Source organism: Barbatula barbatula (assembly GCF_947034865.1).
Source record: "Barbatula barbatula genome assembly, chromosome: 8".
Classification (NCBI taxonomy): domain Eukaryota; kingdom Metazoa; phylum Chordata; class Actinopteri; order Cypriniformes; family Nemacheilidae; genus Barbatula; species Barbatula barbatula.
The window spans coordinates 10,826,247-10,840,458 of record NC_136771.1 but is presented as its reverse complement, the minus strand read 5'-3'; the positions used below and the strand labels follow the sequence as shown (position 1 = coordinate 10,840,458).

Below are 14,212 nucleotides of genomic sequence, written 5' to 3'. Positions count from 1 at the left end.
ACTTGAAAGTCTTTGGCGATGTCGCATCGAGAAAGCAGACTCTGGCAGGATTGAGCCCAAGGTGTGAGCCTTAGCCTGGTGGATCTGCAGGATGGCCATGGCGTGAAGGGCGGAGGCAGCTTGACCCACCACAGTGTAAGCCCTAAGCATCAGTGATGGCGAGGATTAACAAGCTTTGGAAGGGAGCCTTGGTCATTTAAAAATATTCTCTTTGAAGACACCTCCGACCAGCTACTGAAACGCCCAGGGGAAGTCGCAAAACGCCAGAATAAGGTCCGCTGCTCTGCGTCATAGATCCAGTACGAAGATCGAAGATCGCTCAGCATATGCCTCGGAGGTTCCAAAGAACAAAAAGGTGAATGAATGGGCACCATCTCCCTTTTATACCGGTATGTAAAGGGCAGAGTCACCAAGTTCATTGGCTTTTTCAAAGTATAATCGGAGATGATAGGTTCTCAAGTCAAATCCCATTCGAGAGACCGGCAGAAAGGGAACACCCTTTTATTCAAGCAATATTTGTTTCTACTTCATAGCACATGGCATGAACTCATATCTTTTCATCTCTTGCTAAGGATGTACCTAGTTTGCACCCATAAATTCAGATAAAATTCAGATCAGTCGCAGGTATCATGGTGTATCTTTTTTGCTGAGTGGTTTAAATACGAAGATATTACATATTAAATAAATGTTAAATTCCCCTCAGAAAGGATTCATATATGTTTAAAATGGTCCACTATCTACATTTTTGCTGTATTGTATGTAACATCAATGAAATCATAATAATCACTGTCGCCTGGAGCAACAAACACTCTACCCAGTTCCATACCATTTTCTATAAATGCCCTATTTCTTTCGCTACAGTCAAAGACGGGGTTCACAAATCCTCTAATATCTTGTCTAACCATGTTAACCCTTATTCCTTCCTGTGTCTGTTTATTTTACAGTAAAGCTAGTGAGACTTTGAAACAAAAGCCTGACATTCTTAATATTGTAAAGTCTACTGTATAACTCTGCATTCTCTTCCAGCAGAAAGATTTGTTTTTCAGCGTGTTTGAAATAATTTTATTCTCGAGTTCTTATTGTTTGGAAATGTCTAAAGGCCTGTGGTGTGACAGCTCACTGATTTTAATTGGGTGTTGGCATTGTTGTGAGAGAGGGTGATTACAGCTGACAGCGTCTCCACCAGGTCTTTTGAAGACATCTACAGCAAGCTGAGATGTCTACAGGTTGTGCAAGATCTGTGGCTCTGCAATGCGAGGATCAGAACACCAGATAGACTAAATCAACTTAATGAGAGGTGAAAAGTCCTAGTCGTGACAACTGATAGATATAAACTGTTCATATAGAGATGAATGATCTAAACCTAATAAGTAATGTATTGTTCTTCAATGTCTGTTTTGTTAAAGGCCTGAAATATTTTTTTAAATGTATTTTTTTTTTTGATGAACACAGAGAAAGATTTTTGGAAGACTGCTTATAACCAAACAGATCTTGCCCCCCATTGACTCCCATAGTAATTCCAAATTGTATAAAATCTGATTGAGCACTATCAACATTAAAGTGACAACATTAAATACGTCATGAAAGACCTTTAAGCTCAAATAAAAAACAATTATGTGAAACACAAACCACTTTACTCATGACCACAGACCTAAAAAGGAGGCTATTGCTTCATGATTAATAAATACATTTTCGACTGTGTTAAAACAAAGCTGTCACACAAAGACACAAAGACACAAATTGCTTTTGTATGTATCGAAAGGCCATCGCTTCTATGACAGAAGCTTATCTCCCTGCTTATCCACTTATCAACGGTAAAGATGAGAATTAATCCAGAGCATTTTGCCATCTGCTGAAGATGAATGATTTATCTATCTTAACCAGAACAACCAGCCAGTTTCATCCAAGGCTACAGGCGTGTCAGAATCCCACTGTTGGAAGTATTGAGCAAAATCAGCAGCTAAAATATTGTTCCTATTTAAATAATGTAATCTACAGCAAGATCAATGTTTTTATGTGACTGAACATTCTGTAATCATCTTCGCATGCCATCCTACAAACTTCTACTCTAATTATTTTACACTAATGTCTTCATTTCCATGCAGAACAAGACAGTCGGCACTGAAAACTAGAAAGCTAGAGCTGATATTCATTGAGAGGAAATGAGTGAGTAAGAGAGAGAACGACAAAAATGGAGAACTCGGTCTGAGAGTATCTCTCACTACACATCCCCCTGGGCGCTCTTTAAGCACAGCTATTGCAAAGTCTTTCCTCACATGACTGAAGTGGAAATAATTGATTTTCTCAGGAAACGCTGAACGATTGCGGATCTGTTGAATGGCTTTTGTAGGCTGTGCACAAGAAGTCTTGTCGTGGGTGTTCGCACTTACAACTATCAGCAGTTACCAACGCATATTCTATTTACAGTGGCGGATTCCAACTCTCCTCCAAACTGAATACCAACTAGCTCATTTCAACCTCTTATACTGTATACAGTTTCCATCCTCAGCTTGTTAGATATCCACATCTAAAACTATAACAATTCCTTTAAGGATGCATATGTGTTTTTTAAATATAATTCAGGCGTCCTGGTTTGCTCTCTACCGTGATCTCTCTCTTTCTCAATCACAAGTGGGTCAGCAGTGCCATAACTCAAAGAGCCTCAGTTGCTCATAAGCACCATTTTGATGACACACATCCACTCATACCATGGCAACTGACATTAGTCTCAGTTCACCCACAGCCCCACCTTATATTTGTCCTCCATTGTTCTCCAACTCCTTCAACTATGGCAATTATTCAGAAACGAAAGCAGGGGGTGTGGGCGTGTGAGTAGGAGAGAGACATCCTTGCGGGCACATTTAGGAGTAAACAAACCATCAGCAGGAGATAAATTTAACATCATCCATTTACAGTATTTAAATTAACTTCAGTAGTCTTTAGGAAGTTGAATGATTTTTAAATCTGAGAGTTTAAAAGAAAAAACAGGGTGAAATTCTATATACCACATTCTCTATATGTGCGGCAATAGACACCCTCTCACTGCACACAACCCGTAAGCAAAATACACATCACATCACACACAAAGATTTTAATCAGATGTGTGATCTCATAGAACCTACACTTTGAGAGACAAAGGCAACCACGGTAATCTAATCTGACCTGGTGACTGTTTTCAATGGCTGCATTGTGGTGATAACCAAAGCAGCCTAATGATCGAAATAAAGAATGAGAGGGAAAATGAAAGAGAACCCTTATTATCAATTTAGACAAGCGTAAAAAGACACATATGCGCACTCTAAAAAAGCTTTTCGCACAGACTGACTGCTTCACTTGAAGCCGCATCAGCATCAATTACAAAAAACAAAGATCTTTATCAACGCCGCTAGAACATGTGCGGCACCTATAACAATAAGATCATTTGCGCAAAATAAATCAAGTACACGCAATTATTGGCGGTATCCGTCAACGGCTTCAGATTGAGATGATGGACACGTCCGCATTAACGCAAAGATAAACGTGCATGATAAAAAATGGGGAAAGGAAAAACTGCACGAAATTATGTAACACGTTACCTTTTTGCGTCTGTCCCTCTTCCATGTTTTCTTCCATCGCGGATTATAAAAGTGGATAAAATGCAACAAAGCGTTCAAGCCGATGAGCGTCTGTGAACGCGGTTGAGAGATGGAGCGCGCGTGTGTGTGCGTGCGCGCTTGCGGTGGATCGGGGAAAGAGGCGCTCAGATCCGCTGTGGTACCGCAGCTATCACTCAACACAACATGCACCTGTCTTTCAAAAGCTGTCCATCGCAAGAAAGTGTGTCTTCTTATAAGTGCCTTCACGGTGCTTTATACCAGAAGGTTTGATATTGGTAAGGAAATAGCTTTGGACCTTGGCAATGCAAAGAATGAAGAATCTGAGTTTTTTTTAACGCACCGCATTGAAAACAACTCCTCGCACTAACAGATGGATGGGTGTATCCTAGTAACCAGCAGAGCCCCCTCCCTCCTACATGCAGCCTCCAATATACACGCATTTGTTACCCTGCTCTTTACAGTGTCAGATAATATTGTGAGCATTTTGGAAATTTCGAATATTTTTCGAACAATGCTATCAGAGAGTAGACTAGGGCTCGTCATACACCACATGTAACGGTGCACCTCTTTCTCTGGGTTTAGAGAAAGTGATAGGATTATTGATGAGGCGCTAACAGGTGTCTGTGTGATAAAGTCATCTGGCACTCAGCGAGTCTTTAGTACAGCGCTATACGATACAGGCATTAGTTAACATTCAATAACCTTCTCTGGAGTTTAAACAAACGAGTTGTTAATAAAATACAAGCATAAAGAATTTGTATGTGCCAAGTTGAATGATTTTATTTGCTTGTGTTTCATGAATGAGAACCTAAACATATTAAATATAGGACCTACTGTATTCATGTTGCTAAAATGAATAAGGACAGCAGGAATCTGAAAGCTGCTGATTTCATTTTGACATCACGGAAAACCATGATAAAAATGTAGTCGGTACGATCTCCTGTTAGAGGCCCCTGTCACCTCCAGCGGTTCAAAAGAAGGCTTTGCTTTTATCAGTGTCAGTGCACTAGCTCTCGGCTTGAAAATTGAACAATTGTTGTCACACTTCTGTCAACAGCTCTAAGAACCAAGCAACAAGAAAGAGCTATGAGTTTGCAATGAAGAAAATGGCCACGCCCACAAAGAACTGGAAATCTTAAGCAACATAAGAATATTATTTTGTTATGTTACCTCCATTAACATGCATGTGTTAACGTAAGCAAATGAGCATAAATAATTGGAGATTTTAATTAATTACTAACATATCAATTGAAATCAGGCAAAAAAATCATAAATGCTTAATAAATGTAAATTTCCTATTAGAGGAATTGAGATTCTCAGATCTTTGTATAAGCGCGTTTGTGTTTCTGGCCTCATGTTGCTGAGTTTAAGACCGCTGTGTGTTTTTTGTCCTTGTAGTGGATGTAATCACTGTGGTAAAATTCTGCTTTACCTCCCAACCTGCCATTTGCTTTCTGATTGGCTGAAATGCTCATGAGGGGTGACTCATACAAGCTGCACACTGAAACAGACAGCTGAATGTTGGCTGCTGTTTCTGATCTCATCTCCACACCTTGATGTTTCTTCAGGTGTAGTTTGTTGTGGGCTTTCTTCCTTCAGCACAGGAGGAGTTTTCAACACAGGAGACACGGGTTATTCAGCTCAAAGACACTATCTGTTACTTTCTTCACACCCATTGTGAGTAGGATACAATATCATAGAGTCCCTCATTACAGACATTCCTGGTTATGATTCACATTTCTGAAAGCTGTCTTAGATTTCCAAATTACAGGGGAAACCCCACCCCTGCAAGAACAACACTGTGTACCTCAGCACTGGTTTTTACATCACAATGACACAACATATGTTTCTGCCACACAGTGACATCATATAGATGAGTGTGTGTCTTTGCAGGAAGGAATAGGTTTCATAGCACTTCATCTTTAACTGGGCCCTCACAGCACTGACTGCAGAGTGAGGAGGTGGAAATGATAACCCCCACACGCTCTCACTCCCAGGGCCGGCATCCAATCAGAATGCCTGGAGTAGTGAGGAAGTGGCAGAATTGGGCCTCCACATTTATTATAAAGAGCAGTCACCATTTAAAATCAAGTCTGAGCTTTTGAGGAACACAGAGGAATAGGAGTGTGTGATGCTATTTGGGCTTTTGCGTGATGATATCCTGATATGAGGGTCATCGATTCTTAAAATATGGCAGAATTGCTGATTAACATTAACTCAGGTTTGCTGATTACCAAAATGGAAATTAAATGGTGGATTATACGCTCAGCTTCTTTTTCTCTGAAATGTTTTGTAATCATTATTGCCTGCATAATCATTGATGAGCATCCTGATCGGCTTAGAATATCTAATGTCTTGCCCGAGTGTTCGATTGGTGTAGATGCAAACAGCGTTTTGTGTTGTTGTGTTTCCTTGTTGTGTCTGCTTTTCAGCTTTCTACCCCGCTGGGCTGCAGCACGGTAATGATTCAAATTAATCAAACCAAAGCTCAAAAACATTACCCTCTGCAGTTCCTGCAGGTACTTGCATAACACACATCTGTTTCAAGTCTCACTAACTACATCAATCTTGAACATAGTGTCTATTATTGGCTGAATCTCACAAACAGTAAACCTACCTTGCTCATGTTTCACCCAAAATAATAAAAACAAGCTTTTGCAAGACATAAAATAATTTAATATAATGCAAACAAAATGTTGGAAAGTCTATTAACAACACCTAATTTTTTAACATAGACACAAAATACAATTTTTTTTGAGTACACAAATTATAACAGTAATCTATCAAAAAAATATTTTTGGGTGATTTTCTTATGATTCCAATGGATAATAAAAAAGCAACAATTTGGTTTCTGCATTTCTCTTCCCATACAGCACTCAATTAACATCGTAAAGGTTGTTGGTTGGCACACACACTATTACCAAATGCACCCCTTACATGCAAAAAAGCATAAAAAACTTTTAAACAATTTTCTTCTTTTGTTATTGGACTCGGTCTACATTACAATGGGATCATATGGGATTCAAATCACAAAATCAAATTCATTAGTCTCAGTACTCTCTAGACAAGATAGATTTCAATTACTTCATTCAGCAACACAAATCAAATTAGACATACCTCAATAAATTAGCCAAGTGTGCATAATAATATTTACTGACAGATTTATGCCGTGATTCATTCTAGTTTGAGTTAAAGAGAGAGGGTGAAAGGAGAATGGGATTACGTTAGACACTAATCTGTTTTAATATGTCAATGATTAACTCATTAGTTTGTTAGTGCTTTTAATTTTGTCTATATATACTTACAGAGCAATGGGAACAGATTACCTTTACACAACCAATACAACAACAGTTGTCTTGACATCTGTGTGCCTTTTATACAACACTGATTGAAATATGTTTTTAGACAAGAACCAAACCGATGCGCAACAGATGCACTATGCAAGAGCTACAGGACTGTTTCAGGACAACATTTTATATGGTCCCAATGTGTTTAAAGTGTTTTTTTGTTGTTGATTCGGTACAGGAAGGCATAGAAAGGACTGCAATAATCAACAATCATTAAAAAAAATGTTTTCCTTATTATTGATGCAGATTGTTATGCAGGTTGACCTGTGTGGTTGTCACCACAGTTGGCAAAAGTACCATAATTAACAATACATTATATTTATGTTTTATTAAGGTTAAATTAACTTAAGAAAACAATAATCATACAAAAGAATGATAAATGAAAACAATTCAGAGATATTAACCAAAACAGTTTTGTGATACAGAGGATTGGAATTCAGGACTCAAGCCCTGTGTAAGAAGCATTTACAAAACCCAAAGCAAAACTATTCACTGTTTAGTTAGTATTGATTTCACGAAAACAGTCACGCTGCACTTCATATAATCAAAAGGCCAGGAAAATTAAGATTGAATTACCTTTTAGGAGGGTTTATGAGTACGGGGTGCATAATGTAGTGCACTGCTGGCCTATATATTACTCAGGATACAACTATAAGCTTTGAATAAAGTAATATTCTGGGTATATTGCGAATTTAATAACTATGAAAGCGTCTGTGGTATGTATTTGATAACCACTACAGTAACTTAGACATGCCCTTTAGTAAAAGCAGAAACAGATGAATGATTAAGTTTAAATATTTGTTACTTGAGATGTAAGGGCACCTTAATTGCATTTTGAAGTTGGACTACTTTTCGAGCTTTAGCAACATCTGGTTATAATATTAAATATTAACAAGATACGCATCCTGCATCACCCACTGGGACATGCTGACTGTTACGGTTTCCTCTGCTTCTCCCTTTGTTTCCCCGTTCGGAGTCCATTCCCCATGATCCTCCATGCTCCCTCACCTGTTTCGTGTCTGTAATCATCACACCTGCCCGTCATCTGCCTCATAATGGACTTGTATATATTCATTCTATATATAATGTATACTGTATATACATTAATGTGAAAAATTAGACCTGCAGAGATGGATAATATCACCTTCTCTCCAGAGACCATCCTGCTCGACCTGAGGCAGGACGGTCGGCCTCTGGAGAGTTACGTGGAGCAGTTCGTCGGTTTGTGCTATCGGGTGAATTGGAGTGATCCCGTGCCGAACCGAGTGTTTTTCACTGGTCTGGATGACGATCTGCTCATATTCATCATGCTCTCCCAGGCCGATTAGTATCCGCTTGAGGACTTTGTAAATCGAGTACTAATGGGGACTTGAGTGATGGTCATTCAAGTACCGGCCTTTAGCGTGTGGCTCACTCTGACTCATCCCGAGACCACGCCTCACTCCTCCACCACCGAGCAATCCACCAAGCTCTGTCGCCATAGAAAACGGCATAGGTGCCGACGCTCACTCAAGGCATGACGCGGTGGTGGATTGGAAGGCCAAAAGGGACAACTCCCTCAACCTGATTCACCTCTCCCCTCCCAAACTTTCCGGCCCTTCTGTCCCTGAACTCCCAAGACTCTCCACTCCTGAGCTCAGCCTGGTGAAGTGGTAGCTGCTGGAGTTCTCCCAGCCATCAGAGGTGCCCACTCCCAAGCCGAAGGAGCCCGCTTCCAATGTGCCAGAGCCGGAGCCCGCTTCCAATGTGCCAGACCCGGAGCCAGCTTCCAAGCCTTCAGAGCCGGAGCCCTCTTCCAATGTCCCCCGTTCCATGTCTCTGCCGGTCCTGTCTGAAAAGCTGACAATACTAAGCATTTTCTTGCACAATTGTGTTGGTCAAAAATATGTTGTTGAATTGAGATTAACAAGCACTAGTAGAGATTTGTGTTGTGACTGAAATAGCAACCAATAGGCATTGCAAACATTGAGGCAGTGTGCCCCTTCTTCCTTAAAAGGACTTTGGCATTACGAGGTATTTCCTGTGGGCTGAGCGTACAAAACAGAAAGTGCAGGTGTAGTATACAGGTGTGCAAAGTATACTTTGTGTTTAAACCACTGTTGTAGTGTGATTTCTGTATGTTTCCTAATTTGCCCTAACAAACAGTTTGATGGGGTAAAACTTATCTTTAAATTCAAAATAACCTGGATGTTTCCTTAAGATGATGCTGTGAGAAAAGACAGACCCTTCAAAAAAAAAACTCCCCAGTTCTTTCTGTCTTGCGCCTGTGTTGCTACAGCTAAGGATTCCCTTGATACTTAAAATAGCACTTGGAAAATAATTGTATACTCATTCACAACCCCACATTCTTTAACCTCTCTATTATCTTCACTATATCTCTGGTCTCAATTGCCAACTGGCTAAAACCAAACAATGAATGTAGCACACAGTGGGAGGAGTCACATCATCTGCATGCCAGTCATGATGTAGATCTTACTCCCAACGCTATCGCCTAGAGGAGAGAAATCTCTGCAGTGCACTAAATTGATTTTTAATGCTACAATAGATGTGTCAATCATCCATGTTGACTGTTGTCTATTGATTTTTCCTGGATGAGCTCATACAGTAAATACATTTAATGCTGTACTGGTGCTTTGATAATAAACTGTCCCTAGAGTATGTATGAGTGTTTCAACATCTTTGATCATGTTTGTGATTCAATGTGAGCACTGAATATGTTCTTACGGCTGATGGTAAATTCTCTTTGTTTGCCTCAGAATTGAGGATGATCACTGGATGGACTCCCATAGATGTGTGGACTGAAAGAATCCCATTCTATAGATGACCTACAGTATTTCCACATGGTATATACAAATTGGTTCAGCTGTGCACTTTAAACAAGCTCTCCAGGGGATTGTATTCAACACATGGCATTACCATTACACTATACAGCACTGATGTTTAGTCAATCTCCTGCCACAGACACAAATGCACTTACCTTAGAAGATATGATAGTGTGGAGCTCTTTTTCTTCACTTACATTGTTAAGCAAAACGTGATTTGGTGGGTGGATGTAGAAATAAGATATAATTTAAAAAGTTAGGAGACACTTATATCTAGAGCTTTGACAGTGTATGTACATTGTATGTTTTATAGCACAGTTTGTGTGCTCAATGGGGATTGAACCCATGATACATGCACTGTAAATATACTCTATGTCTAAACATGTTAAAAAGGAAAAACAATGTCCTTAGAACAAATTGGGAACCTTTGAACATGATCATCTGTGTAAATTCAGTTATTAAGTCTTGTGTTATTTCATTGACGAAATGCTTGCAATACAGAGGTAATGATATTTACTAAAGCTTTGTAATTTTTCTCACAATTCCTGATCTTCAAAGCTTTAAAATTTAAATTTCTGCAACCACCCCAAAAAATACCTCTTACTGTAATCTAGATGATAATAATTCTAATACCAATTGTCTATGGTATGTCTGTCTTGACGATTATATAGCCAAATGAGGCCTGTGGTTATGGCAGAGGTTATAACAGTCCATCAACTGGCTCACCCTTAACAGTATAATTGGCAAACCATTGCATACAGGAGAAAAGAAGAAGAGATAAAAGCTACTGTAATACATATGCATCGTGAATTGATCCCTGTCTTTTACAAGCCTGTGCTTTTCTCCATTTAATAAAGAGTTCATGCTCTTCGCATTTCATGTTTGATTTGTTGGTTGTACTGTATTTGTCAAAAATATGCTCTAAGCTTACAGTTAAAGTTATAGGAAAGGGAAAAGAAAAGAAAAGGAAGACTTGAGTAATCACGATTGAGATTTTGACCTCAGGCAAGAGAGAGATGTCACCTGAGTTATGAATAATGAGGTCTCTTATTTTAACAAACAGTAACGGCCCCCTGTGAGCTTTGTTCAAAGCTCTGTGACCTGGATACAGGCGAATATGCATGGACAAAGAAAACGTGTGTGTGTATGTGTGTGCGTGCGTGTGCAAGTGTGCGTGAGTGTTACTGGCAAACCTGCTGCAAAATTTACAGTGCATGGCGTAGCGACTAATTCCACACATTTGCTTTTATTCCCATAATGTGCTCCGATATATACTGTATATGGCTTATTTGCTTATAACACAGCACTCTGGAATACTTCATTCTGATTGGCCGATCGCTACATTTCAAGGTATGATATTCCCAGATAGCAACGTCTAAAAAATAAAAAAACATTGTAACCGGGATGCTGAAAATAATTTTTTCAGGCAGTTTCATATTACCTTTAAATTACGTGACTAAATATGTCCTTTAAAAATGCAGTGTATGACATTATATTACAAAAGTTTAAGCCAAATTGCCTGTTCCTGGCAGAGCAGGAACTGAACGTGTTTATTCTCGGCATACAACCAGCTGCCTGTACAAAAGCCTTTACTAAACCGATGTACACTTGCAAATGGTATATTGCCAAAAAAAATGGTATATTGCCAAGCACACACAGTATCTTTATTTAAAAAAATCTGTCGTCATCCATTTACCCTAATATCTTTCCTGTATATCTTCTTCTGTGAAGAATTCTTTTTTCACATAAAGATATTTAGATAAATTACTTTGTTTCCAAGAGAGGTCAATGTGGTTGAACCCTTAGCAAACAAAAATATATGGGAATATACTGTAAAATATAATGCTTAAATAATACATTTCCATATTGGAACAAAGTGTTCACATTTTGTCACTGCTTTATATGAAAAGCGTCCCGTCCTTACATATTATTGCATATGTTTTTATATTTGACAGTATGGAAAATGAGTGAACAAATGGGTGATCATGTGTGACATGTTTCCATACCATGTCACATAATCAGCTGACAATGAGCACTATAAATTATCCTTAGCTTATCACTTGCTCCAGTGTGTTCAGTTTTAGCCTGTAACCATGGCAGCAGACTGCTTCACAGTTCCACACTTACCGATGGAGAGAGATGGAAACGCATGCAAACAAGGAGCAGAGGATATGATTGCACTTCACCACCTTATCGTGTTGCTACCGCAGATAAAAACTGGCACAGAACACAAACCTCGCATTCTCTCTCAGTTTTAGATTAATCAGAATGCCAATGTTTAAAGTAAAGTGAATCCAATTATGAATGGATGGGCTTTAGGGTGAGCTTTAATGTTATATATACTATGACGATGAGCAGAAAAATGGGTCCCAAAAGGAGGCTCAATCTCTGTTATCTTGTTTGCCCAGATCAGCGAGTGCTCTTAAAATGTTGGTAAATTGTGGGAAAAAATTAATATATAATGTGTAAATATGTTTTGGTTTAGGTTTAATGTATGGTTTAATGTCAAACACAGTGGTTTATATGCATCTGTATAACCACATATCGGTTGAGATACATAGGTTTGCGCCAGTATACATTGGTCTCCTCAAGTATACACAAGTTTGTTCAACTGTATATTGGTTTGGATATATTGGTTTGTTCACGTATGTATTGGTCTTTTCAGCTATATATTGGTTTAGATCATGGGTCTCAAACTCAGTTCCTGGAGGGCCACAGCTCTGCACAGTTTAGCTCCAACCCTAACCAAACACACCTGATTCAGCTAATCAACGTCTTCAGGATTACAAGACACTTCCAAACAGATGTGGTTTAGAGCTGGTTGGAGCTAAACTGTGCAGAGCTGTGGCCCTCCAGGAACCGAGTTTGAGACCCATGGTTTAGATACATTGGTTAGTTCAACTATATATTAGTTTGGATACATTGGTGTGTTCAGCTATTTATTGGTTTAGGTACGTTGGTTTGTTCAACCATATATTGGTTTAGATACATGTTTTACAAATATATACTGTATATATTTGTAGATACATTTTGTTGGTTTAGATACAGTTAATTTATACATCAGTTTTTTTTTTATTGTTCAAAGTTGACATTATGTGTTTGCTGGTGAGTTGGTGGAGTTATAGTATGTTTCAAAATATTATTTTGTATTATTTTGTACACTCCTTACTCTAGTGAATAGTATTTCCTACAGTAAGTGGGTTATTTATGGGTATAATTTAATTAACTGTACACAAAAGTAAATAAACACAGAAGTGACATGTTGCACCCCTTACAAATTAACTTTGCATTGTGGATGAGTAGTAAATGTAGACTTTAATGTTGAAAAGTCTCAAAGTTATCCAGAAAAGACAAAAGACAATATTGCTTCCTAAATGTAACATGGAGTCAGAGACGTTCGGACCCATATGCAGTTCTTTATTAATAAGAAGGGTCAAACAGGCAGAGATCAGAGATCAGCGTCAGGTATGTCACGGTATTTCCAAAATCAGAAACAGTAACAAGCAGAGGCCGGGGCAGGCAGCAGAGAATCACAGTCGGTATAAACAATCCAAGAAAAGACAAGGAAGGAACAAACACAGGGAAACCGCTCAGAAATGTCAGACAGGCTAAGCAAGACTTCGCAATCATTGAGAGTCCAAACACTGTATATATAGGGGAGTGGTAATGGGGAACACCTGGTGGTGACACCTGGGTGTCCACATGGAAGTGGATTGACTGTGGACCGTGGCAGACTTGACCTGACTCTGGTGGGTCAGTGGTGACTTGACCCGACTCTGGCGGGTCAGCGGTGACTTGACCCCCTCTAGGAAGTCCTTAAACAAAACGTCATCATAGAGCGGTACTTGATAGGATATCTCACAGAATTGTTGAACATACTCCTCTGTAGATAGGCCTCCTTGACGAAGGTGCAATAGCTGACCTACTGGGTCCAAGATAGAGCTGGATGGTTGACATGCTGACCTGTGGGAACAGACATCTCAGTAACGAGAGGGTACCGGGCTGCTGGATCCTGGTATGGTGAAGTCTTCTGTAACATGGAGTCAGAGACGTTCGGATCCATATGCAGATCTTTATTAATAAGAATGGTCAAACAGGCAGAGACCAGAGAACAGCGTCAGGTACGTCAGGTGTAGAGTATTGGATCATTGAAAAACAGCCATAAAACCCCCCACTCCCTTTTGGTCTGGTTTCCAGCTGCCACCTTAAAAGGGCAAACCCTTTTGCTTGTTTCACGGGGTATTTACGACTCCTAAGCTTCAAAGCATGAAAAAGGAGATATGATAAGACTTCATTTGCATCTGTAGTTTGTCCAGGGGAACTCATCTTCACGACTGTTCTTTGATCTTAATACGTTTTAGGAGAGGACACTAATTACCCAACACATGCAAAGCAAGAGCTGGAAGACAAAGACAATTTACTTTCCCTCCAAAGGTGCCATCGTCTG

At 39.3% G+C, this 14,212-nt stretch overlaps 1 protein-coding gene across 3 annotated transcripts in view; it reads right to left on the bottom strand.

Annotated features, from left to right (window-relative positions):
- Positions 1 to 14,212, bottom strand: part of gpm6ab (glycoprotein M6Ab) — a 53,693-nt gene that overhangs the window by 22,377 nt on the left and 17,104 nt on the right. Inside the window, exon 1 of one of the 3 annotated variants that reach the window (XM_079461887.1) lies at positions 3,576 to 3,983. The exons of the other annotated variants lie outside the window; for them this stretch is intronic. Coding sequence (XP_079318013.1) covers positions 3,576 to 3,612 — 37 coding nt within the window. The 5' untranslated portion in view covers positions 3,613 to 3,983. Of the gene's footprint in view, positions 1 to 3,575; positions 3,984 to 14,212 lie in introns of those variants that run through there. 3 annotated transcript variants of the gene reach the window in all.